The following is a 23,378-nucleotide window of genomic DNA, read 5'->3' on the forward strand; positions in this document are numbered from 1 at the left end:
TAGGAAACTGGCCATGGGTCACTGCTTATCCTTTAGCTTATGCTTGAATTTGGCTCAGGTTGAAAGAGAGCTACTAAATTATTAATTGATGGTATGAGTTTATATTAATCAGAACTCTCCTGGTAGTGAACACCAAGCACAACTCAACCAGCTGAAGCGTTTATTGAGTCATGTGACTTGGAAGCCCATAGTTGGAATAGATTTCAGGGATCCCACCAATTTGTCTATCCTTTTACTGTGTTTTTGTGTGTCGGCCTCATTCTCTTCTATTGTAGACTGGTTCTTCCAGATAATTGGTAAATGGGAGTAGATGCAGGGCAGCAGGCAGCTCCAAGTGTACAGCATTGCCTTTGGGGACCCCAGATAAAAGAGAGATCTTGTCTCAGGCTTCATGTTTAACATTCCAGAGAGTGACCCTAACTGACCCAGCTTTAGTAAGATATTTATCACTGAGCAGGGTTCTGAGCAACTGTGATTGGTGCACCTGGGGTCATATAGAAGGTCTGTGGCCAAAAGAGGCAAGGCCCAGCCAAAAGGAGTTGCTGGTGCTTGAACAGAGAGAGAATGCTAGTCATGAAAATATTAACTTCCCAACATTGATTTCAGTCATAGCTGTGGAATAGAACATCTTAATCCTAATGGCCCTTTCCACTAAGAGACTTAAAATGAGCTTTGGTTTGTTTTATAAACATGATTCGCTACCAAATAGTTGCTTTGAAATCTATCAGATCCTTCATTTTAGATATTTTTGAATCGTAAGGATAGAATACGGCGAAGCAAGACAAGTGGAGCTTACTCGATACTAGAACCTATGGTGTATGCTGTCCTTACTACCTTGCACCTAGCTCACTTGTTTAACACAGAAGAGCGACTAAGTACATACTTGCTGAATAGCCCATTGTGTAGACATGTAAATGAATGCAGGGTTTTCAGCCTTAAACTCCCAAGTTTTGGACCCTAAACTGAAAACTTCTGGTTGTTAAGGATGAAATTTTGTGAAACACCATTTTTATCATCAGTTAAAAGTCTCTACATTCCGCATACTCCTTATTTTAATATCTCATCAGTTTTAAAATGGTAACTTCTTAGATTCCTTCCAATACCCCTTTTATTAGCTCATGAAAATGAAGATGCAAGATACTCTTTTCCATTTTGAAAACTTGTAGATTAAGCAGAGAAGCCAAAAATTGTTGCTAATAAAAGTTGTGCAATAACCAAGGTCCCAAAGGGAAAAACTTGAAGAACAACTGATTGTCACTATTTGGCTGAATACCAGTTTTTAAATCTGGCTGAATGCCTATATTTTTTGTAAACTGGAGGAAAGAGTTTAATTACCTCAAAGCACTTATACAGCCTGTTTGGGAAGGATGAGGAGAAGGGACTTTATGGCAGAGCTGTCAGGGGGATAACAAGAGATAGAAGAGCCATAACTAATAGGAAAGTCTGATCACATTTAATCTAAAGTGTTGCTCCCTCGTCTTCCCAGGAAGCCTTTTGTAAAATCTATATCCCTGGACAATGCTTTTGGGGTTGGGAGAAGGTTGGTGAGGGGGTGTGATGGTTGGTGTGGGTGTGGAGATGTGAAGAAATGCCAACTTAACCCCAGATGTGTTCATTAAACCTAGACCCACGATAAACTGAAGTCTCATCCCTAAATTTAAAATGTTTTCTTTTGGTATTTGTAGTTTAAATTTTCTTTAAGACAAAAATATAACAGTATGGACTAAAGGTCAATAAAGTTGTTTTAGGAAACCAAAAAAGTAAAGCAAAAGACTATTTTAATCCCAGAAGTTATCTCAACATGCATTTATCTTTTCATAAAAAATTACATAAAAATCCCCCCAGGAAAAAATACCAAATAAGTAAGAGTGAAATTATATTTTTGAAGCCTCTTAAATTATTGCTGCTGAGAAAACGAGGTTTAGTGATTTTCAAATTACATGTATAAAACTAATGAATGCCTCTGACTGACAGAGGTTTGGCTGTAATAAGCAAATCAGTTTTATGTGATACCAATAACTATTACTGTTTCAGTGTTTTAAAACTTGCCCCAAATTGTTTCTGTAGCTGTGTAAACTACTGTATTTTGAAATGGGCATTAAAAAAAATCTTTTAAAAAATGAATTATTACAGTGCACTACTACACTTCAAGTGTGAACATGACTCATGCACTTTACAAACATTGAAGAAGAATAAATAAATTATGGGATATTTGACAGTCTTCATTTCAAACACCGTTTGTAAAGGAAAGGATAAAATCCTTGTGTTCATGGGGAGGGGTTCAGTTCAGTCGTAAGTGTTTGTCCGTTGACCAAGGCTGATTGATCTCGTGTTGGCAACAGAGGCAGGAGGACGGTTCACTTGCTCGACTATAACTTGCTATGGGTACCCTGCAGCATGCGTTAATGTGCACTGGTATCTGGAACCTCGGTTTTTCCCATCAATGAGCAGAAGTGGCATTTTCCTGAAGTAGTCAATAATATCTGACACAGACAGAAAGTCCTGAAAGAGTCAAGATAGGGAGATGAGTCAACGTTGGAATGAAAAGCAGGAACTTCACCTTCAGTTTTTTTATCTGCATAATATATCCTGCCTCTTCAAGTGATGAGGATTGTGGGGAAAAATGTAAATGTGGCAATTAGTTTAATGATTTCTGCTATAGAACTTTGAAAAAAATTCCTCATAAACATCCAACAAACCATAGATAAAAGATAAAATATGGGCGGGATGCGGTGATTCACGCCTGTAATCCCAGCACTTTGGGAGGCCAAGGCTGGTGGATCACCTGAGGTCAGGAGTTTGAGACCAGCCTGACCAACATGCTGAAACCATGTCTCTACTAGAAAAAACAAAAATATTAGCTGGGCGTGCTGCTGTGCACCTGTAATCTCAGCTGCTTGGGAGGCTGAAGCAGGAGAATTGCTTGAACCTGGGAGACGGAGGTTGCGGTGAGCCGAGATTGCGCCATTGCCGCACTCCAGCCTGGGTGACAAGAAGGAAACTCCATCTCAAAAAAAAAAAAAAAAGATAAAATATATGCGTGTGTGTGCGTGTGTGTGTGTGTGTGTGTGTGTGTGTGTAATTTGAAATGCATATATTTTTAACTTCATATGAAGGGGTCATGTAAATAGTCACGATTACAATATTCTTGCCTCGGGTTGCTCTGTTTTTGGTTTTGGTTTCTGTATCTCTATTTCACCCCCAGTCATTAACAGTGTTAGGAAGCATAAGGACTCAGGAGGTCAGACACAGTTCATGGTGTCTAGAGGTGGGATCTGCAGCACGGCACAGGAGTTCCTTCATGATCTCCCTGCTGTGTCCTCACTGCCACCTTCACACTCATAAGGGCTCAGTAGCCAAGTCTTTGCAGCCATAGCCTGGATCGCCTCAGCCTTGATTGCTTGCTAAAGAGGGAAAAGCCTAATTCATTTTTTTAGACATGGGTCACAACTCACCTAGGAACCCTAACAGGATAAAGCACTTCCTTTAAGACTAATCTGCTAGGTGCCTCCCTCCATGGGAGCTGCAATGAGTGGTTGGTCTGCACTTGTGTGTTTCCACCCTGGACCAAGATAAATCTTGAAGGGCAAATACCTCTGCTTCTATAGGGTCTGTGCAGTTCTATCCACTGCCAACCAGCGATTCAAACATTTGACCACAAGCATGCATTTTTTTTCTATTCATTAACATTATCATAACAGAAGTATGTGAAGCGGAAGTTATGGGAAGGCTGTTTCTCATTCTGGACATGTTCGATTCAGCTGGTCCTCCTCTTGGAACTTTGAACTTAGAGTATGTTTGGGGCATTACCTTCAATTGTTAGTTTCCTTTGCAAAAAATTAGCCCTGAGGGTTTCTTTCCATCAGTTCTGATTATCACTCAAAAAGTGACTGGCATGAGAATCTAAACCTTGGCCTAACAGAGAAGAATTTCTTTGGTGATCTGGCCATCTTCACAGGGCCAAACCTCCATTTTGTTAAGAAATGAGCCAAGTATTTGAATAATCACCCCAGCAAATTTCCCCTTTTCCAGGTGGTGTCAACTTAAAATGCAGCCTACGTTAAAATTATGCCACAGAGGTGAATAATAGCGGGAACTTGCCTTTGACAACATCTAAATAGATTTAAGTTAACATAATTTTTCTTGATTTTAAAAATTATACATGTGATTATTTGGAATAAAAGATATACAAGAAAGAATCCTATGGCAGAAGTAACCATTGTAAAGGTTTTGCTGTATTTCTCTTCCGGTAAATGAAGAGCATCACTAATGTGATTTAATCCTAAATTTGCCATACAGCATGGACTCCCAAAGATCGCTCCATGAAGGCATGCAGAGTGGCATAAATAAAGACTTTGGGAAAATGTCGAAATTTGAAATCCTTACCTCTTTCCCTCGGAGTCCAGTTCCCAACAAGTAAACTTGACTTTCCTTCTGATAACGGATCTGGATGTTGTAAACTTTATCTTTGTACAACACCATGAGGACATATGGATTGGTTGTTGTTTTTTTAGAGCTGTCTCTAACCAGAAATGTGCCATCCTAAAAAGACAAATTCCTGTTACTACGGGAGCAGTAAAAGTATTTTTGTTGCTTGTAAGAGTAGTAGACAAACCTCTAGGGATCTGACAAACATGTCAGTTGCACTTTGCAGCTTCTGGAGTGCAAAACCTGTCATTCAATGAACATTCAGCTCTCCAAACAGCTACAGATCCCATGTGTCATGAGTTATTTTGTTATTAAGAAAGGCAACAGAGACTGTATCAAAGAAATTTCCAAGTCAATCTCGTTAAAGTCTCTTGATAAAAACGGAATCTTTTGTTCAGTAATAAATAATCGGTGGTTGAGTGGATAAAAGGCCAGGAGAAATAAAAAACTTTATTGGTTAACTCAAGATATATCTTCCTAGTATTCCTGTGAGTTAATTCCTTAACCTTTCTTTTCCACATCCAAAGTCAGAAAACATCCAAAGGCCATGAAATTCCCCCTTCTTAAAACTTTGTGATCTCTAGATAGTCTTTCCTTCATCAGACACTTGAACAAAATGGAATGCAGATGTTCTCTTTTCTTTTCTTTTTTCTGATATTTGTTAAACTACTGTTTTGATTGTCCTGTACTTTAAATTTCCATTCAATAAATTATTGCTACATAATATTAATACTGTAAAGATCAAATATTAAAATAGAATTAATTGGTAAGGACTCCTTTAAACTACTCCCTTCTCCTCATACCAAATCAGGGTAGTTTTAAATAGCCATGAATTGGCAATAATGACTTTCCTTTGTTCCTTTTACTGCAAGTTAATTGAGCCTGTCAGAACATCTCTGCTAAACAAACATACTTCTGGACCAGTGATTCACAGTCTCGGCTTCAAATTAGAATTACCTGGGAAGTTCTGAAGACTCCCAGAGCTGACACAGCACCCCAGAATAATTAGAATCTCAAGGTGAGACCCAGGAATCAGGATTTTTCAAAAGTTCTCCAGGTGATTTAAATGTGCAACTACTACTGAGAACTACTGGTGTGGAGTTTAAATGTGAAAGATGAAAGATTTTTGCTTTCCCATTTCTGATAAATAAATTTAAGGTAAAGTTTCGGCACTGGCTACGGGAAATATGTTTTATGATATTTTATGATAATATATTATGAAACGGGAAATATGGTATCAAAGGACTAGCTAGAAACGTCTAGGGCAAAAAGCAAAAAGTTGCTGCCGTCTCTTTAATATTGGTCGTTTCACATCAACATGGATGGCACGTCTGTGTTAAGAGGAAGATAGAACTGGTACGATATTGGAACTTCGGGGGAAAGAGATTCTCCTTCTGACACCATGTGATTCCTGTGACAAGACAGGCTCTTTCATTAATAAAATCTCCTAAGATTCTGCCAACCAAATGACTGCCTTGAGATTCTTCTGCCAGCCTAATGATTCCCGAGCCTAGGAATCCCTGCTATGGGTGCTGGTAGTTGTGAAGCTGGCACTAATGGGTCTCCTAGGTATTACAGTAAGCAACAGCACCTAGCAGAATTCCTAGCCTGTAATTGGTACTCAGGACAAGTCAGTTCCCTTCTCCGCCATTAATATTTATAACTATGTTAAAATAAACTATAGCACAATACCTGGTTTATCTTTCTAAGAGCAGCTTCTGCCTCTGGTCGGGTAATATAAGAAACGTACCACTCTTCATTTAATGAATTCTGAAAATGTAAATTTTTAGAAACTGAATAAATTTTACAGTTACAGATGTAAGTGAAAAGAAAAGCCTCTGGGTAATCATTTCCACAAATCCCCACCTCAATTCCAGGAGGTCTGAAAACATTTGTTTTCTTAATTTGCATTCAGAGTCATTTAGCTGGGGCTAAATAGAAGATATTTTGTGTGAACTGCTTTTTATCATGACACTGGTTGCAAAAATGCCTGTGAATAAGTGTTCCTTACAGTACGGAACCTCTTCAGGAAAGATACAGATACAGTAATTTCTTCAGTTTAGCATAATGACCTGCTTGATTAAAAAAATGGGTTATCGAGCAGTTAAGTGATGAATCAAGGTCATAAACATAAAAAACCAGGATTATTTTTCTTGGTGTTTAATGCAAAACACATGTTTGCCATTGAAAGAGTCTGAAAGAACGCCAAGGAAAAAGAACATATTGTTCATCTGGATCTTCTCCTTGAACTTTTTTTTCAAATAAATAAAATAAAACAAATGGAAGATAAAAGTACAGAGGAACATTCAATGGGAGTTTCTGGCGATTCTTTTACCAGGGAAAAGGCAAACAAACAAAAACAAAAACATATGCTCTCTTACCTCTTCCTCCGCGGGGGATGGGGGCCGAGGTTTGTTTGGAAGTGGCAAGGGGAAGTTTCTGCCTTCGGCTCTGATAGGTGGTCTGTTGCTAGGGCCTTCAAAAGTATAGAATTCTGAAAGTTAATTTACTGTAAGCTATTGTTTGCTGCTACCGAGACACAAAACACATTCCCTCCTCCTGCCAAAAAAAAAAAAAAAAAAAAAAATACCCTTGCGATTGGTCCTATAGTTAGCATTTTAAGAAACCAGGGCTTCAAAAAAATTTTCATCTGTTTGAAACCATGGGGGCTGCTCAGGCGTTATTCTGTAATCATGCCAGTAAAACTTTGAGAAGAGAACCTCGACTTTGAGTGATTTTTCTAAATGTGCATGTTACATAATATAAAGTGACTAGATCCCTTTATAAAAAAATTTGCAATTGTTTTAATGAATGTGAACGTCAAAATGAATGCTCAAGAGACAAATTTTTCATAGATTCTTATAATATCGGCATAGGCAGAATGGATTCCCAACAGCTGATGTAGGGACAATGCAATACTGAAGATAATTATATTCTTAATGTTTCCACAAAAAGAAATGTAAGTGACCCAAGAGAAGATGAAATTACCTTGAGAATATTGCTAGCTTGTAGAATCAAAGTTTGCTACCTGCTGTTCTAACTAAACAAGTAGACTGTTCAACTCACATAGAAGGCACTACAGATCAGGAAGTTTTTACTGGGCACCTATTAATTACCCAGCGCTTGTGCCTCATCTTCTCTAAAACTCTTTTTTCTCATTTACAGTTCCTTGAAACGTTAGGAGAATGTTTCCTAATCTCAGGAAAGGTTTAGTTGTGTTTTTTGCAGTTGCCCAGGGTATTTTCTATGCACCAGGCTGTGGTTAAAAACAGAAAAATTCTGTGAGTCAAATGTTCTCTTAATTATTCATCTATCATTCATTCATATCTTCAACAAATATTTATTCAGCACAACTCTGTCCAGATCTTGAGTGAGGTATTGTGTGTACATTTTTTTTAATCCTCACAGCAACATTACAAGGTAGGTATTGTCTTCATTTTGCATATGAGGAAATACAGGCTCAGAGGCTAAGCAAATCGTGCTATCAGTGGCAAAGCCAAAACTTAAACCTGTGGTTACCAAATGCTACTGTACATGAGTCAGAATCGCTGGAGGACTTGCGAGCACCTGGGGCTCAGAAATCTGCATGTTAGCAAGTACGTCCGGTGGTTCTACACCACGGATTGTCACTATGTCTACCTTGTTACACCACTGAGGAGAGGAGAGTCACCTGGAAGGGCTAAAGCCTCTTGAGCCACATCATCAAGATTATTTATGATGGTCCTTCCCTGTTTTTAAACAAGTCTCCTGAGCTACATCACCAGGATTGTTTAAGATGCTCCTTCCCTGTTTCTAAACAAACTGGCCCTGAGCTGCCAGTGCCTTCCTTCTCCAAGTTCCCAGTGCCTAGACAGACCTTCCCCATCCCCATTTTTTTGCAGTCCAACACTTGGCACTTTTATAATGCTTGTTGAATGAATGAAACCTAACAATACAGGAGAGTAACAGAACCAAGGCCAACATTGCACAGCCATTCTACAGTTAAGAAATGATTCTCTTTCTGCCTCTGCACCTGCAGGCCAGCATCATAGAGTTCTAAGTCACAACAGAGAAGCACATACACATTTTTATTGCAGTCACCTACCACCCTTAATATCTAGACTCTCAAGGGAGTTGTGACAGATCTTTGGACAATGCACAACACAACCTTTACCCTTGTGATGTTGGAGCAACCGGTGGAGAAGACCGAGGACCAGGTGTCCTGGCAGTCTTAGGGGAAAAGAGATCAATTTGGATTAAGCTAATGTTCCAAAAATAATTAACTATTTGCATTAATGAGCCCCATCACAGACTCATAAAACTGGAGATCTGTGGAATTTGCTTTGGAAAATATTGCTGTGATGTGTCTGGAACTCAGATGGCTACAGAGGAAAGGAGGTAACACAAATGTGTGTTTGCAAAACACAGTGAGTTTTGGGGATTGTGGAAAATTCGGGGTTGGGTGAGAAACTGTGAAAACCACGTGGTGAACGTGGACACCATAACCTCAAATGCTTAGAAAACATTGAAAACTCAGTGGGTGCCACTTGTGTCCGCAGTGGGATCTCGTTCCTCTATGGAATGATGCACCCAACCGAATACCTTAGATGTGCTCTTGGAAAAAATGTTTATTCTGAGGCTATCAATTCAAATTTACTAATACAGTTTTCTACTGAACACACACTGGCCCGTGCACACACTGCACGTGGAACATGACTGCAAAAAAAGTGGCTTTTTTGTTGTTGTTCTTCACAGCATTTTTTAAAAAATTTAAGTCAACATTTAAAAATTAAATAATTTCACTTTTCTTGAGAAAAAATTGGAAAATCTGGCAATGCTCAGCCAGTTTCCTGGAATGGTAAAGATCTACTTACGGCCGGGCACGGTGGCTCACGCTTGTAATCCCAGCATTTTGGGAGGCCGAGGCGAGCGGATCACGAGGTCAGGAGATCGAGACCACAGTGAAACCCTGTCTCTACTAAAAATACAAAAAATTAGCCGGGCGTGGTGGCGGGCGCCTGTAGTCCCAGCTACTCGGAGGCTGAGGCAGGAGAATGGCGTGAACCCGGGAGGCGGAGCTTGCAGTGAGCTGAGATTGCGCCACTGCACTCCAGCCTGGGCGACAGAGCGAGACTCCGTCCCCACCCAAAAAAAAAAAAAAAGATCTACTTACTAGAGTTGGGTAACTTTCCCCAGTCATGTGATGCTCATTCAACAAGCATTTTTAAAGTGCCTACCAAGTACCTGTCACTTGCAAGTCTTTAAGGATAAAAAACACAAATTAGTCCTGCCCCGGCGCCTTTCGAAGTGGTTCATGAACCAGCAGTCACAGCATCGCATGGAATAGGTTAGAAATTCAGAAACTCAGGCCTCACTCCAGACCTCCTGAATTAGAATCTGCATGTTAACACAATTCCCAGGTGATCTGTATGCACGTTCAAGTTGCAGAACACTCTAAGCGAATACTTATCATGGACATCCAGAGGTGGTATTATTAAAAACACAGGTCCCTGACTTCACTCCAGACTTACTGAATCAGAATCTGTGAGGTTAAGTTCTCTTAGTCTGTATTTTGAACATGCTCCCCAACTCACAACCATGGACAGATTGATCATGGAAATCGAAAACTGCAGAGAAAGCCGAACAGGCTTCTGAGGATTCTGTAGGGAAACCGCAGCCGGAGGAATAGATCTGCACGGGAGGACTGGGGATGAGGGCTGGCTTCCTGGTGAAGTGTGTGTAGGTGTGTCCATGTGTGTATGTGTGCATGCATGTGCATGTGTGTGCATGTATTGTGTACGTGTGTATATGTGTATGTATGTGTATACCTGTGTGCACATGTATATATGTGTACATGTGTATGCATGTGTGTGTGCATGTATATGTGCACGTGTGTATGGGCATGTATATGTATATGTGTGTGTGTGTGTTGTGTTTCAGGTACTATCCTATCATTCTGACAGCCCTTGGCACACTGCAGACACTGAATTAAATGTTGAATGAGGAAATCAGATGCTTTTAGGAAACAGTAAAACCCTTGTCGAAAGCTTTTGGGACGGGTTAGGGATCCAGTCATAAAGGCATGATGGCTGAAGCACGTCACAAAAGCCCAGAGTACAAACCTTGAGAGAAGTATGGCGGCAGGGAGGCACTCTGTGGAAAACTGCTGTTACTGAGGAGACAGAAAAAGAACAAAATTTATTTGGATTGGGGTGATGGGGCCAGACAGGGGAGCTGGGTTAGGGAAGCCAGGCTGCAAATGCTTCTTGATTTGGTAACACTTCCCCTGCTGCCCCCAAAACCATGGGGGCTGGGCACAAGGACAGAACACAGAACACAGGGAATGGAACTACATTCCACTGTGGACCATGCCAAAGTCTAACAAGCTTTATAAAGCGGAACAGCAACAACATTCAACTGTGTAAAGGGCACTTAAAAGTTACTTTAAAAATTGGCTGCAACTTGAGCTCTTTGAGTTGGGAGAATACAGAAGTCCTCTCCCCAGAGGACTTCCCTTTTGCTAGGAAATTATATTAATGGGCTTGTCTTTGGTGAGCAGTGAATCCCCAGGGCTTAGGGTCTGCAAGGAGAGGGTAAGCCAGGTGAGAAGGGAAGTGCTTGCTAGGTGGGCTCTGCAGCAGAGGGTGATAGCATTTGCAGGGCTGGGGTGGGGAAGCGGGCCCAGGGGCCCTGAAATGCTGTCTGTTCCCTCCACACTGAGCAGTAACTCCTGCACCCATCAGTCCAAACCTTTGGGAAAAGTCTGCTCTGCACAGCAACCTTGTGCGAGTGGGATTTTATGCGAAAGAAGGATGGGGTTGGGGCTAGTGTGGAGGAAAGTGGCAAGAGAGTCAGCGTACAGGGCAGCAGACGCCAGTGGGAAGAGGGAGAAGAGCAGCAGAAACTCAGGGCCAGAGGGTCCCAGGGCAGAGGAAACATTGTGAGAATCCTGCTAGGAGTTGGCGGTGGTGGATGAGCCTTGTGGGTGGTTGAGTTTTCTACAATATTAGGGAAGGATCTTGGCTTCTCTCCTTGAATATTAAGGGAGAAGGTGAGCCTACAGGGCTGGAGGACTTGGGGGACACCACAGGCTGCCTGTGGGCTTGTTGGGGGATAATGACTGGGCCTTTCTCCTGCTCATGCCTCTGCCCCTGGGCAGCCTCATACCAGCCCTGAGAAACACAGCTGCTACTGAGAAAACAGGGGGACAGAGACTGCAATGAATTCTTAGCATCAGCCAAGCACAAGGCGCATTTTCTGTCTCCCCAACCAAGATGCAGATGAACTTCAAGTACTTAGACTAACTGGGTTTCTTAATTATTGTTGTTTGTTTGAACTCACAAAGTGAGAATATTCTTTGTTTTCTACCAAAAGGCCCATTCTATCTGGAGGGATCAAGGAGGAAGTCAATTCCTCACCCCTCTCACCTCAAGCAGAGACTCAGAGGACACTAGTGGATTAACATATCGTTCTAAATGCTCAGCTTGGTTTTATGTCTTAAGACCCAAAATGTTCAGACCCTACTATCAACCTGATCATTTCCTTCTTTCTCAATCCACCTGGCATTACTTCAGTACTGGATGGACCTAAATATTACATTAAGCTAGAATTTCATGACAGAGCCACAAACCTTTCTGAGAATGCTCCAGGCATGTGAGAGGACGGGAGAGCGTTCATGGGGCTTGGCTTGGTAGATCTCGAAGGGAAAGTGTTGGAGCTCATAGGAAGTAGTGCTGGCTGGGGCAAAGGCCTTTGATGCACTGTGCAGAAATAGAAAACAATGAATGAGATTGGCAGGCCCCAGCTGTCACTAAGAAACATTCCATAACCGCCCCCCAGTTAGAAACAGCTAGTATAAAGAGGACACAAAAATCCAGTAGATCAGATGTAACTAGGAAGTAGCAGGATGGAACCTTGTTCTCAAGGTGTTTCTAGATGACTTAACCACCATAGAATCCATTTACAAAGGGGCGCAGATCTAGATAATACTCTAAAATACACATTGATTTTGTTTTTCATTTTTGAAATGTTAACTTGGCAGAAAATTGTCAGCTGGAAACCTTATAAATTTCAGAAATGATTTACAAGTTATGTTTTATGAAAGTCAAAATTTTATGCTATCTCATTCATTGGCAGTTACTGATTCTTTACTCATGTGTGTTAGAAGACATAAATGTGAGAAATGTTTCCATCAAACCATGCATGCAATTTTACATTTTGTGATACAATTAAGTAATCTGCACTGTTACACATGAATTTAGTCTTCTTTGGTAATCCAACCAAGTAATTCCATTTTACTATAGTTATGCGGTATGCCGATTGACATAAGTCTACTTAATACTAATTTAAGACTTATAATTGATTCTATGGGGTTCCTGTACTAAACAATTCCACTTGAATGCCTGAGCAGGAAAATGAAAGAATGAGTTATAAGCTGTAAGAACGTGTTTCCGAACATACCATCATCTTCATCCTGGGAAGGGGAAGAAAAAAAAGATATTAAGCTATCATCAAAATACAGTTCTTCAAATAAAAACTGCATTTCTCAATCAAATAAATCAAATAAGTATCTGTTTCTTTCTCTGGCAGTTATACATCCTCATAATAAATATACTGTGGAGAATAATAGAACTTGCTAAGTGGTTTACGATTTCTTAATACAAACAATCATTTAAGGGCATTCCAGTATGAGACTCTCCTCATATACTCAGCGTGAAATAGATTCTGAGGTGCCTAAAAGGGCCCAAAGATATAATAATATTGACAGTATCTACAATGTGTCCAAAAGATTCATACACAAGATTTCATTCAGTTCCCCTAGTGACCCTCCGAAAATTTAACATCCTCATCTTACAAAAGCATGATGCAGAGGAAGAATTCTTAGCTTGCCAGGAGTTGCAGAGATGGATTCAATCCCAAATATGTCTGACCAAAGCTCAGTCTTCTTTTTGGCTCTCTTTTGCAATGGCCACTCTTCTTAAGAGCAATAAGAGCATATTTATATGGTGGCTTACAGGGTTCATCTACAACCCTCACCATTTTTATCTTCAGAGCAACCTTGGGAAATTAGACAAGGGAGGGGCTATTTTCTCTTCTACTCAGATAAGAAACGGGGTTCAAAGAGAAAAAAATGATGTTGCCACCAACTAGTAGACCAAAAGGGCCAGCTTGAACTTGTTTAGTTAGGCCAGATCTGTAATGATGAAATAGCATCTTTCTGAAAGTGTTGTTAGAAGGATTAAATTAGCTACTACTTGTGCCTGGCTTATGTTAAGTGCTCTTTAATAAAAGTTTGCCATCATCAATCCTACCACACACTGAGAGAAGGCAAAAAAAGCCACAGTCAAAATTATTCATCCCAACTGGCCAACTGGGAGTCCCAGAAAAGGGCTGCATAAATAAACACACGTGGGCTCACAAACCCCACACAACAAAATCACTCTTCAATGCTTTTGCAAGTATATTCCCTCTGGTTCCAGAAAATACAACTCCCAGATTCTCATGAGCACAAGTGTCAATCCTTCCGGAGACCAGGAACCGGGAATGTGATGTTATCCTCACTGTCCAGCCTTACCTCTGCCTTATCCCTATCTCTGCAGCCAAGCCACTGTTCTCACTGTCCCTACAGCCTCCGTGGGCACTGGTATCCACCTGCTCAGGACACTCCTGAGGGGAATCCCCATGGGCTTTCTTGAAGAATGACGTATTCTGTGTCCTCCCTATCATTCAATGACTAGCATAAATCTCACCTCCTCTAGGAAGTCACTGCTGGCTCCTTGAGCCACATGGCACACTTTCTTCCCTCAGCCCCACAGAGCATCCCATGATCGCATGCTGTCTGGCACGTGGGGTTGGGAGTGCGCCTGCCTCCATAAGATCTCAGCACTTCACTGGAACAAGAACAGCATCTAGCACAGAGCTGCAAAAATAGCAGGCGCTTTTGGGCTGAGCTCTTGAATGAGAGCAGGGGTCTGATGGCCTTCAGAAGGCTTATGGTATAGAGAAACTCAGCAGATCTGAGTTCAGATCCTGGCTCTTTATAAGCATGCAATTTGCAAAGAGTATCTTATTCCTTCTGAGCCTCATTTTCCTCTCCGTAATAGAGAAAAAGATGTTTCCTTATAGGTTCATTATACTCATATGTAAAGCAAGTAATATCCAACTATCCTGGTTTTCCTGGGATGGAGAGAGTTCTCGGGACATGGGACTTTTCAGTGCTAAAACTGACAGCATCCCGCGCAAACAGGGACAACTGGTCATATTCAAGTAGCATGGCAATGTGCATATGGTAAGCATTCAAGAAATGCTATTTCCCCTCTTTTTCAGGTTGTGGAAGTATTGAAAAGGAAAACAGTAGCCTTGGAAATTTAGGCATGGCCCAAACTTCTGGGCATCCCTTACTTTATCCTCTTCTTCTCCTTGTGCCCTGTAATTACCAGCCCCTGGTAATGGGGCTGCAATTAACCCAGCCACTCTGGGAGCTCTTAGAGGGACACGAGCTGAACAACACAGCATGATGGGCTCCAGACAATGACCAAGGCCCAAAGACAGAGGCACCAGCCCTCAAGAGACCCCTGGGTGCAGGACCTGCTCCAGGAGCTGGGCCAAGGCCGAGGTGGATGGAGTCCCAACCTCCTCAGAGCCTACGCTGCTTTTCCCTGTATCAAGCACTTACAAACTGACATTTTGTACTTACATTCTCTCTTCTCTCTGGTCCCCATCCATGCCTGGAATGAATTAGGGCAAAGAAAAAGAACTGAGTATGAAGAGTTTCAAAGAGCCAGCCTTAGAATACAGTTTTGCTTCATTGAATAATGAGAAATCGAACCCATTGAGCCCAGGGAAGATGGGAAGCGACAGACCCCCACAGAGCAGGGGAGAGGGGGTGGTTCTGTCATCAATGCAAGCTGAGCTAGGCAAACCTTTGTTCTGCGTAACTAATGCAGCAAATAATTATGTGTATATATATATATATATATACACACACACTATATATATACACACACTCTATATATATATACACACACTATATATATATACACACACTATATATATATATATACACACACACACATATATATATATATGGTTTAGTCAGCAAATTAACTCTTTAGTACCTATTAAATTTTACTGAGCTGTTGTTTTTCCCAAGAAATGAAAACATTTTAGGTAACATTCTCCCTTGCCCTCGTTTTAAAACAGCCCTCTTAGGGCCCACCTTGGTGTAAAGAAAAGACAATTAGAAAATGTTGCTGCTCTGGGACTATTCCAAAGGGGGCTTGGTACACTTTGCCCAGATGAATGAGCTAGTCAAACAGATTTGGGGACAGCTGCCTTAAGGCTGCGACAGGCATCTGCACTGCCTGGGCTGTATAATGTCCTCTCTGGGGAAAAGGGGAAGAGCGGGACAATTTGTTGAACACCTCCTGTGTGTCAGATGCTTCACACATCATTATCTCATTCTGTGTTTATTTAAAATTTTGGAATTTTGTTCCTTGTGAGTTTGTTGCATTTATTTTGATTTTTTAAAAATATTACACTAAAGTGTTATCAAACTCCATTACTGAGGAGGTTTTTTGACACACTTTAGCCCTGGTCCTAATTTAATCCTCACAACAGCCAATCAAGGGCGATAGTTATGACCTCTGATTCACAAATGAGATGGAAGCCTTGGTTGTATTCTTTGCAAGTAGCAAGGTTGGCCTTAACCCCAGGTACATGTGTGCCATTTGGTAAATAGGCTGAAAACTACTTCATAGCAGAGTTAAAAATACTAAGGCAGAGCTCAGTATTCTGCAATTATCAAATGTGGTTGAGCAGTAAGGAAGACACTTACGGTGACCAGAAAACCTCCCCCAACCATTTCCTCTCTGCTACTGTACTGAAAAATAAAATGGTGAGTACAGTTCCTGTGCACTGTGAAGGCTTTGCTATAACGAGGTTGGAAAACTCAATGAAATATTTGACTGGAATCTCTAAAAACAGCAGTCACCCCATACCCTTGATTAGATGTCGCTCTACTCATTTCTCAGTAGAGTCCATTTCTTTCAAACAGACCCTGATCCTTCATAGCCAACCTGTGAAGCCTGAACATCCCTCAAGCCACAGCAAAAAACAGGCCCACCCTGCCCCGGAGCACTGAGGAGCCTCAGTTCCCACTGCAGAGTCAGCACAGGACAGCCTGTCTGCCGGCCACTCTAAGTGACAAGCTCAAGCAACACCAGACAGTTACTTTGGCACAGGTGGCTTCTTCCCTGGCAGGGGGCTGCTCCTTTCATGTCTTTCCGTGGTCGGTGGTAAAGGAGGCTTTTGAATCTTGGGTAAATGCTCCCCGAGAGGCCTGTGGAGTTCAGGAAAAGGATGTGTGAGAAACAAACTTTGCTGAGGCAGAGTTCTACAGACTGTCCCATGTACCCTCATGTAGATGCAACAGTCTTACCTTCCTGCTGGAATCGAGGGCTGCAAGACAGGAGGAAAAATGTATGAGTGTCCAAGCACTTTTCAAAGAATGAGGACAAGATGCAAAACAAACAAACAAAACCAAAAAACAAGTTCGCAGCTTACCTTGTCAGAAAATGGTGGTTTCTTTCCTGTAAATGACAGAGAGCAGAAGGGCCATGAGTTCAGAACTTCATAAGCATGAGGTTTAAAAACACAGTTTGATGAAACTATGAGTCTGAACCCTTTTGGGGGTTGATGGGGTTTAAGCATTAAAGAATCACAAACTTCAGACTAGGAAGGGTCCGTTAGAGACCACCAAATTTTATAAGATCAGAGAAATTAAATGGCTTGACCATTTAATTTCAAGGTCACACAGCTTCGTGTACATACAAGTAGTATTGTGGATTCTGTGCTTCTTTTAAAAAAAATCAACATTTTCTTTTATATAACTGATGATCAAAAGGATTAATGTTTTCTTGGGATTTTATGCCTCTTTAATTGGCCAAAGTATTTCTTCTGCAGCCTAAGTTTTATTTTTATATCTGAAATAAATTCACTTGCCATGGAGAGGGTAATTTTTATCCAATTCTGTGAAACACTTGATATTAAATGAAGCACTCCACTTAGTTTCTGAAAAAACCTTTCACTTGGGGAGAGCATTTCAGGAGATTCTCCCGGTATGCTGCAAATCTTTTTTGTCTGCTTGTTTTTTGTTAGTATTTGTTTGTTTGTTTTGCTTTTCTTCTAGAACGGATGATATCCAGGAACCCTGAAGAAATGCCAGGTGTACTTGATAATTGTGCATCACAAAGTTATTCAAAGTAATTTAATTTGTATTCTATCTAAAGTCCCCCAGAATAAATACGCCCTTTGTCTTCAATGTGATGAAAGTATTACTAACAAAATTCAACCAGGTCTAGACACAAATCCTGTATGATCATGAACAAGTTATTCAAGGTTTTTGAGTTCCAATGTTATCATCTCTAAAATGAAGATTATAGATTAAAACTCTATAAGTTTGTCATAAGAATCGGGTGACAATTTGTATGCAGGATCAGGCACTTGATTGTGAAAGTTGATCATACAAATTGGGAATTTTATCACCTCCAAGGAAAACAGAGTCCAGAAGCCAGAGGGAAAAGCACTCAGGACACATAACATTGCTCCAGAAATGTGATTCTATGTGAGGTTGGCTGCTGAAACTGCCTGCTGTAACCTGAAACCAGTTTCATCTAGTAGTTGCTGAAATAATCTGCTGCAACGCGAAGATTAATTTTGCCCTCTGCCGTTGCTTACCAATCAAAACTTGCCAGCCCCCCAGAACCGATGAACTTTCTCAATGAGCAATATGTAACACTTCTCTTTTTTATAAAACCTCCAATCTTCTTTTTGTTTTTCAGACATACTGAAGACCCTGAAGACCAATTGCCCCAAATTGCAATTCTGTCTTCCTAAATAAAACAAATTTAGAGATTTGCCTCTACATTTTTATTTTGACTTTTATATGGTCCACGTGGGCTGACAATTGTTAATTAACTCGCCTTTCTTTCCCTTCCTTCCACACCCAGGCACAGTTAACGCCCTATGGCGAATGGTGATATTATCTGCCTGGAGTTGTATTTTCACAACATGATTTATTCTTTAAGGACCAAGTACATGCCAGGCCCATGATAAGAATATTGCCTCCCTGTGAAGAGCTTACTGGAACTGAGTGTGGTGGCTCATGCCTGTTGGGAGGCCAAGACAGGAGAATCACTTGAGGCCGGGAGTTCAAGATCAGCCTGGTGAACACAGGGAAACCCTAGTCTCTACAGAATATTTAAAAATTAGCCAGGCATGGGGGCATGCACCTGTAACCTCAGCCCCTTGGGAGACTGGAGAAGAAGGATTGCTTGACCCCAGGAGTCTGAGGCTGTAATGAGCTATGATAGTGTCACTGTACTCCAGCCTAGGTGACAGAGTGAGACCCTGACTCAAAAAATAAAAATAAAAAATAAATTTAAAAAAAAGGAGCTTGCTGGTAATGGGGAGAGTTTTGATGGTATAAAAGATGTTTCTAAAACTTTGTTTGGGGTGGATCCTCTAGAGGGGCACCCAGGAAACTTAGATTTATATTCTTTGGCCTGAATAAGTATTTTAAAATTTGCAATTTTTTTTTTTTTTTTTGAGACAGAGTCTCGCTCTGTCGCCCAGGCTGGAGTGCAGAGGCATGATCTCGGCTCACTGCAAGCTCTGCCTCCCAGGTTCACGCCATTCTCCTGCCTCAGCCTCCCTAGTAGCTGGGACTACAGGTGCCCGCCACCACGCCTGGTTAATTTTTTGTATTTTTAGTAGAGACGGGGTTTCACCGTGTTAGCCAGGATGGTCTCCATCTCCTACACTGTGATCCGCCCACCTCAGCCTCCCAAAGTGCTGGGATTACAGGCATGAGCCACCGCGCCAGGCAAAATTTGCCAATTTTTGCATATTCTCTGAGCATGTTAAAAGTCTCATGTGGAGTGTAAACATTTTAAGAAGACAGTAATCCTTCCAAAACATCACAGAAAAGGGACTAATTCAAGGGTAAAACAGAAATTGTCAGAAAAGTGTGTCTTTTAAAAATGCTTTTAAATATAGAAAAAAAGAATATTTTAAAAGAATAACTTTTGTGTCAGGAGGTGATTGCGAAGGATTTGATGTCAGTGTTCCACTTTTCTCATGTCTTGGCTCATGGTAGTGAGCAGGGTTGGAATCTGAAGTCAAATCTATCTTCATTTCCATGTAATTATACAGCTCTCTACAGCAGACAATTCCAAGCCAAAACAGCCAGCACAGCTTTGCATGACTCAGCAAAGCTGTGATGTACTTCGGGGAAAGAGCAGCGAGCAGCAGCCTCAAATCCAAGAACTGAAAGTCATTTTGCTGACAGACAAAAAGGGATTGAGGCCACAGAAAGCTAAATGCCTTGCTCAGAGCATAGCCAAGAAAGGGGTGGGGGAAGCTGGGATTCTGGGCTCCTTATCCGTTCAGTTGCAGAGTTCCTTCCTCAGACTCATGTAGCTCACATCAAGTTAAAACCCAGGGTCCCCAATTGCAGCATGATATGGTGGAAAACAGCCCCCACTTAGAAGTCAGAAAGACGAGTGTTCGAATTTAGGCAAATTATTCAACTTCTTTGATCCTTAATTTTATCATCTGAGAAGTGAGGTCAAAAATACACCTCCTTTGATGAGTTGGTATGAAGATTAGAGATACTGTAGGTGTATTTGTGGTAGGTAGAGCACTTGCCCCATAGTAGTTGCTCAACAAATGGTAGCTAAGAATTGAATTCAAAATAGCTTCACGTGAAGGTAACTGCAATCCAAGAATATTCTGTGTAAATTGTGAAGAAAAAGCACTGTGGTATACCCAATGTTTGGTCAATTGCATGCCTAAAACAAAAACATCCCTGACATTTGAATGGCACCTTAGGGATTTATAAAGCATTTTCTATGTACAGAACATCCACCTTACAGATTAGGAGATTGAGCTCTGAAAAACTAACATCCCTGTGGTCCGTGAGCTATTAAGTAGCAGGCAAGGCAGCAGACACCAGCTCCTCCAACCCTCTTGTCTCAGTTCAGGTCCTCTCTCTGTACCCTAAAGCCTCTTAGCTGAAGGCCAATGGGATTTGTGTACACAGATCATCCACATCACATAGAGAAGCAGCACAGCCCCCAGAAGCTGCAAGCAGGAGCTTTCTAATGAGGCTGATCTGGGTTTAGGTCTCTACTCCCATCACTTGGTATCTGTGTGATCTTGGGAAGGTACCTCTTTGTATCTCAGTTTCCTTATCTGTAAAATGAGGATGATTCTACTAGTCTCCACTTCCTAGTATTGTGGCCATAGTTAAATGAGATGGTACATGTGAAACGCATGCAGGAAGCACTTTATAACAGCTTATCATTATTACTATGCATTAAATGTGAATCATACCCACCTAGTGTGAAGGGTTCTCTATCAAACGGAGCTAATGAACGATCTAGGGGAGGTTTCGTGCTTCTGTCTATCGAAGGAGCAGGGACTGGAAGGGGAAAGGCTGACATCAATTAGAAGAAGAAAGTAGTCGGCTGGGGGTTGGGTGGGGCTAGGGGAGTGCCTGGTGAGAACAGGGCAAGAGAGAGCATCCCTTGTACTCACGCTTTGCCGTTTTCTGGTTTCTGCTTCTGCTGGGTTCTTCGTGGTTGGTCTGGGGTGGGGGCAGTGGCTGCATAAAGATCCAAATGTTAGGAAGCACTTCCAATACATCAGCAAGAGCCGGCACTCCCAAAACCTGTCTGGATCTGCTCACTTTTCCTCATCTTCATGTTCTGCCTACAAACATCCATGTCCATTTCTTCCCTGAACTACTGCAGTAGCCTCCTATCTGAGCTCCCTGTTCTAGACTCTGCCACGCAAGCTCTTTTCTGCAGGCAGCAGAGTGAGCATGTTACTTTCCTGCTAAGACTTCCAGTGGCTCCTATCACATTAGAAACAAAATTAAAACTCATTAATGTCCTGCCCGAGCTGGCCCATGTCTGCCCTCTCAACTCTTTCCTGTGATCCCTTCTCAGTACTCATGGGGTCCCCACCATAGAATCTTCTTGCAGTTCTTGGAAAATCTCAAGGTCGTGCCCTTTTTGGCATCCCTACACTTGTTTCCCTCTCCCTAGAGCGTTCTTCTCCTGGCTCTTCCCACAACTGGCTCATTCTGTCCCAGGTCCTTGTCACTTCCCCCCCCCATACTGTCATGTTACCTGGTCTTCTGTCCCCCGAACCACACATAACTACTCAAATGATCTCTTTCAGACATCTGTCTACCGTCTGATGACCTGTCTCCCCCTAGCCCTAGTTGAGTTTTATGAAAGCAGGGACCTTATTTATCTTGTTCACACTTTATCCCCAACGCCTAGAACACTGCTTGGCACATAGTAGCTGCTCAGTCAATATTTGCTGATTAAATAAGTGAATCCTGCATCTCAAAAGATGGTCTTCAAATCTCAAAAGCAATATACATCTGTAGATAAACTTGTGAAGAGAACACATTCATAACTATCAATTCCTTAGTCTGAGCTTCTCAGGGTCACTCTGGGAACTTATCAGATTCACAAGAGCCCGGCTGTAGGCTTGAAGAAGGAGAAAACGGGGTTTGCTACCTCTGTCTCCTCCGGTCTGAAGGCACCTGTCCTTGGAATTTCAGGTGTTGGCCAGAAGGTGGCGCAAGTCTTTTTGCAGGAGAGAGGAGGGCTCGGTACCCAGGCAACACCAATAGGTGCCACGGACTTAATTCGGTTCTCTTTGGGTTTTTCTCTGGAAGTTTTCACTTCTCTCAAATAGTGGGAAGTAAATAAAAACCACCAGTATTTTAACCCAAAAAAGAAACACGTGTGAATGCTTGGGTATGCATTTCTCCAGCCGAGGGAAAAGATTATAATCTTTTCTTACAAAATTAGAATGAGATCGATGTTTATAGTTTTGTTTTTCTCTCTGGCGCAGGAAATAACTGCAGTGGACACCAAGTACTGTAAAAGAACGGGAGGAGGCCTACCGAGTGATTCCGGCCGGCTGGCGGGGGCGGGAGGGCGGCCATCGGTCTCTGGGGGGGCACAGGAGGCTGCTGGGGGGTTTTCCCAGAGGGGGGCCGGTCTGTGGAAACACAAGGTTATTAAGGTGAAAGCGGAGTGTCGGCCAAGCTCAGGGGTCTCCAGGAACAGATATGCAGCTCGGGGCCCCGGGGGTGCATGATCCTTGACCCCCAGGCCCACTCCAGTGCCCGCAGGAGCCCCAGTCACAGGTAGACCCAGCCTGGATCTCACCCACCCCTCCCTGCCCATTTTTTCTGTCCTAGTTTGTGTCACTCTCCTTATACAGAGGCGTAGCTTTCTTTGCATTTCACTGGAATGGTATTTATCAGAGATTTTGCCAATCAAGAAAGGCCTCTTTGTAATTAGCTCAGCTAGAACCGGAAGGGAGGATTTTCAGACAATTTTGTAAGAAGTAAACATATGCATACCTCTGTATGCAGACACACAAATATACACATGTGCACACATGCATGCACACACGTGCATATATATGCACACACCTGCATACACAGAGACATGAGCGCACACAGACACACACACATGCCAAAAATCTCACAGGCACACCCAGCTGCCTGTGCAGGGTGAAGTTAGCTCTCACTGCCATAGGGATCCTGTTCTGTCTGCCCTTCCTTCCCCTCTCCAATGTCCTGGGCTGTCTCCTCCCTGACACTTCCTCCTTTTGCTCATCTTTTCCCATAAAGGGAGGAACTGGTCACCAACTTCTGTTACCAGACCACAGACTCTTAAGTGGAAGCTAGATTTGCCTTGAACAGAAACTCACATTATCTGGGCAGAAACTCACATTATCCAGATCTCCAGGGAAGTGTCCCCAGGCCAGGTTGACAGGCTGGCAATTTCCTACCCCTTTGACAGGGAAAGGCCAGGACAAGACCATCAAGCAAGAGGGGTGAGTAGGTAGGGCCTCCTTACGCTTTGTGCCCTGGGTGC

At 42.1% G+C, this 23,378-nt stretch overlaps 1 protein-coding gene across 1 annotated transcript in view; it reads right to left on the reverse strand.

The window, feature by feature from the left end:
* Positions 1–1,761: 1,761 nt before the first annotated feature.
* Positions 1,762–23,378, reverse strand: part of LCP2 (lymphocyte cytosolic protein 2) — a 49,868-nt gene continuing 28,251 nt past the window's right edge. Inside the window, exons 8-21 of the mRNA XM_032158605.2 lie at positions 22,394–22,491; positions 21,007–21,073; positions 20,807–20,890; positions 16,972–16,997; positions 16,847–16,866; positions 16,640–16,747; positions 15,104–15,134; positions 12,868–12,880; positions 12,038–12,167; positions 10,530–10,579; positions 6,810–6,904; positions 6,121–6,198; positions 4,387–4,542; positions 1,762–2,502 (exon numbers count right to left, since the gene is read on the reverse strand). Coding sequence (XP_032014496.1) covers positions 2,380–2,502; positions 4,387–4,542; positions 6,121–6,198; positions 6,810–6,904; positions 10,530–10,579; positions 12,038–12,167; positions 12,868–12,880; positions 15,104–15,134; positions 16,640–16,747; positions 16,847–16,866; positions 16,972–16,997; positions 20,807–20,890; positions 21,007–21,073; positions 22,394–22,491 — 1,079 coding nt within the window. The 3' untranslated portion in view covers positions 1,762–2,379. The remainder of the gene's footprint in view (positions 2,503–4,386; positions 4,543–6,120; positions 6,199–6,809; positions 6,905–10,529; positions 10,580–12,037; positions 12,168–12,867; positions 12,881–15,103; positions 15,135–16,639; positions 16,748–16,846; positions 16,867–16,971; positions 16,998–20,806; positions 20,891–21,006; positions 21,074–22,393; positions 22,492–23,378) is intronic.

The sequence above is a fragment of the Hylobates moloch genome, unplaced genomic scaffold (assembly GCF_009828535.3).
Source record: "Hylobates moloch isolate HMO894 unplaced genomic scaffold, HMol_V3 SCAFFOLD_6, whole genome shotgun sequence".
NCBI classification, from domain to species: domain Eukaryota; kingdom Metazoa; phylum Chordata; class Mammalia; order Primates; family Hylobatidae; genus Hylobates; species Hylobates moloch.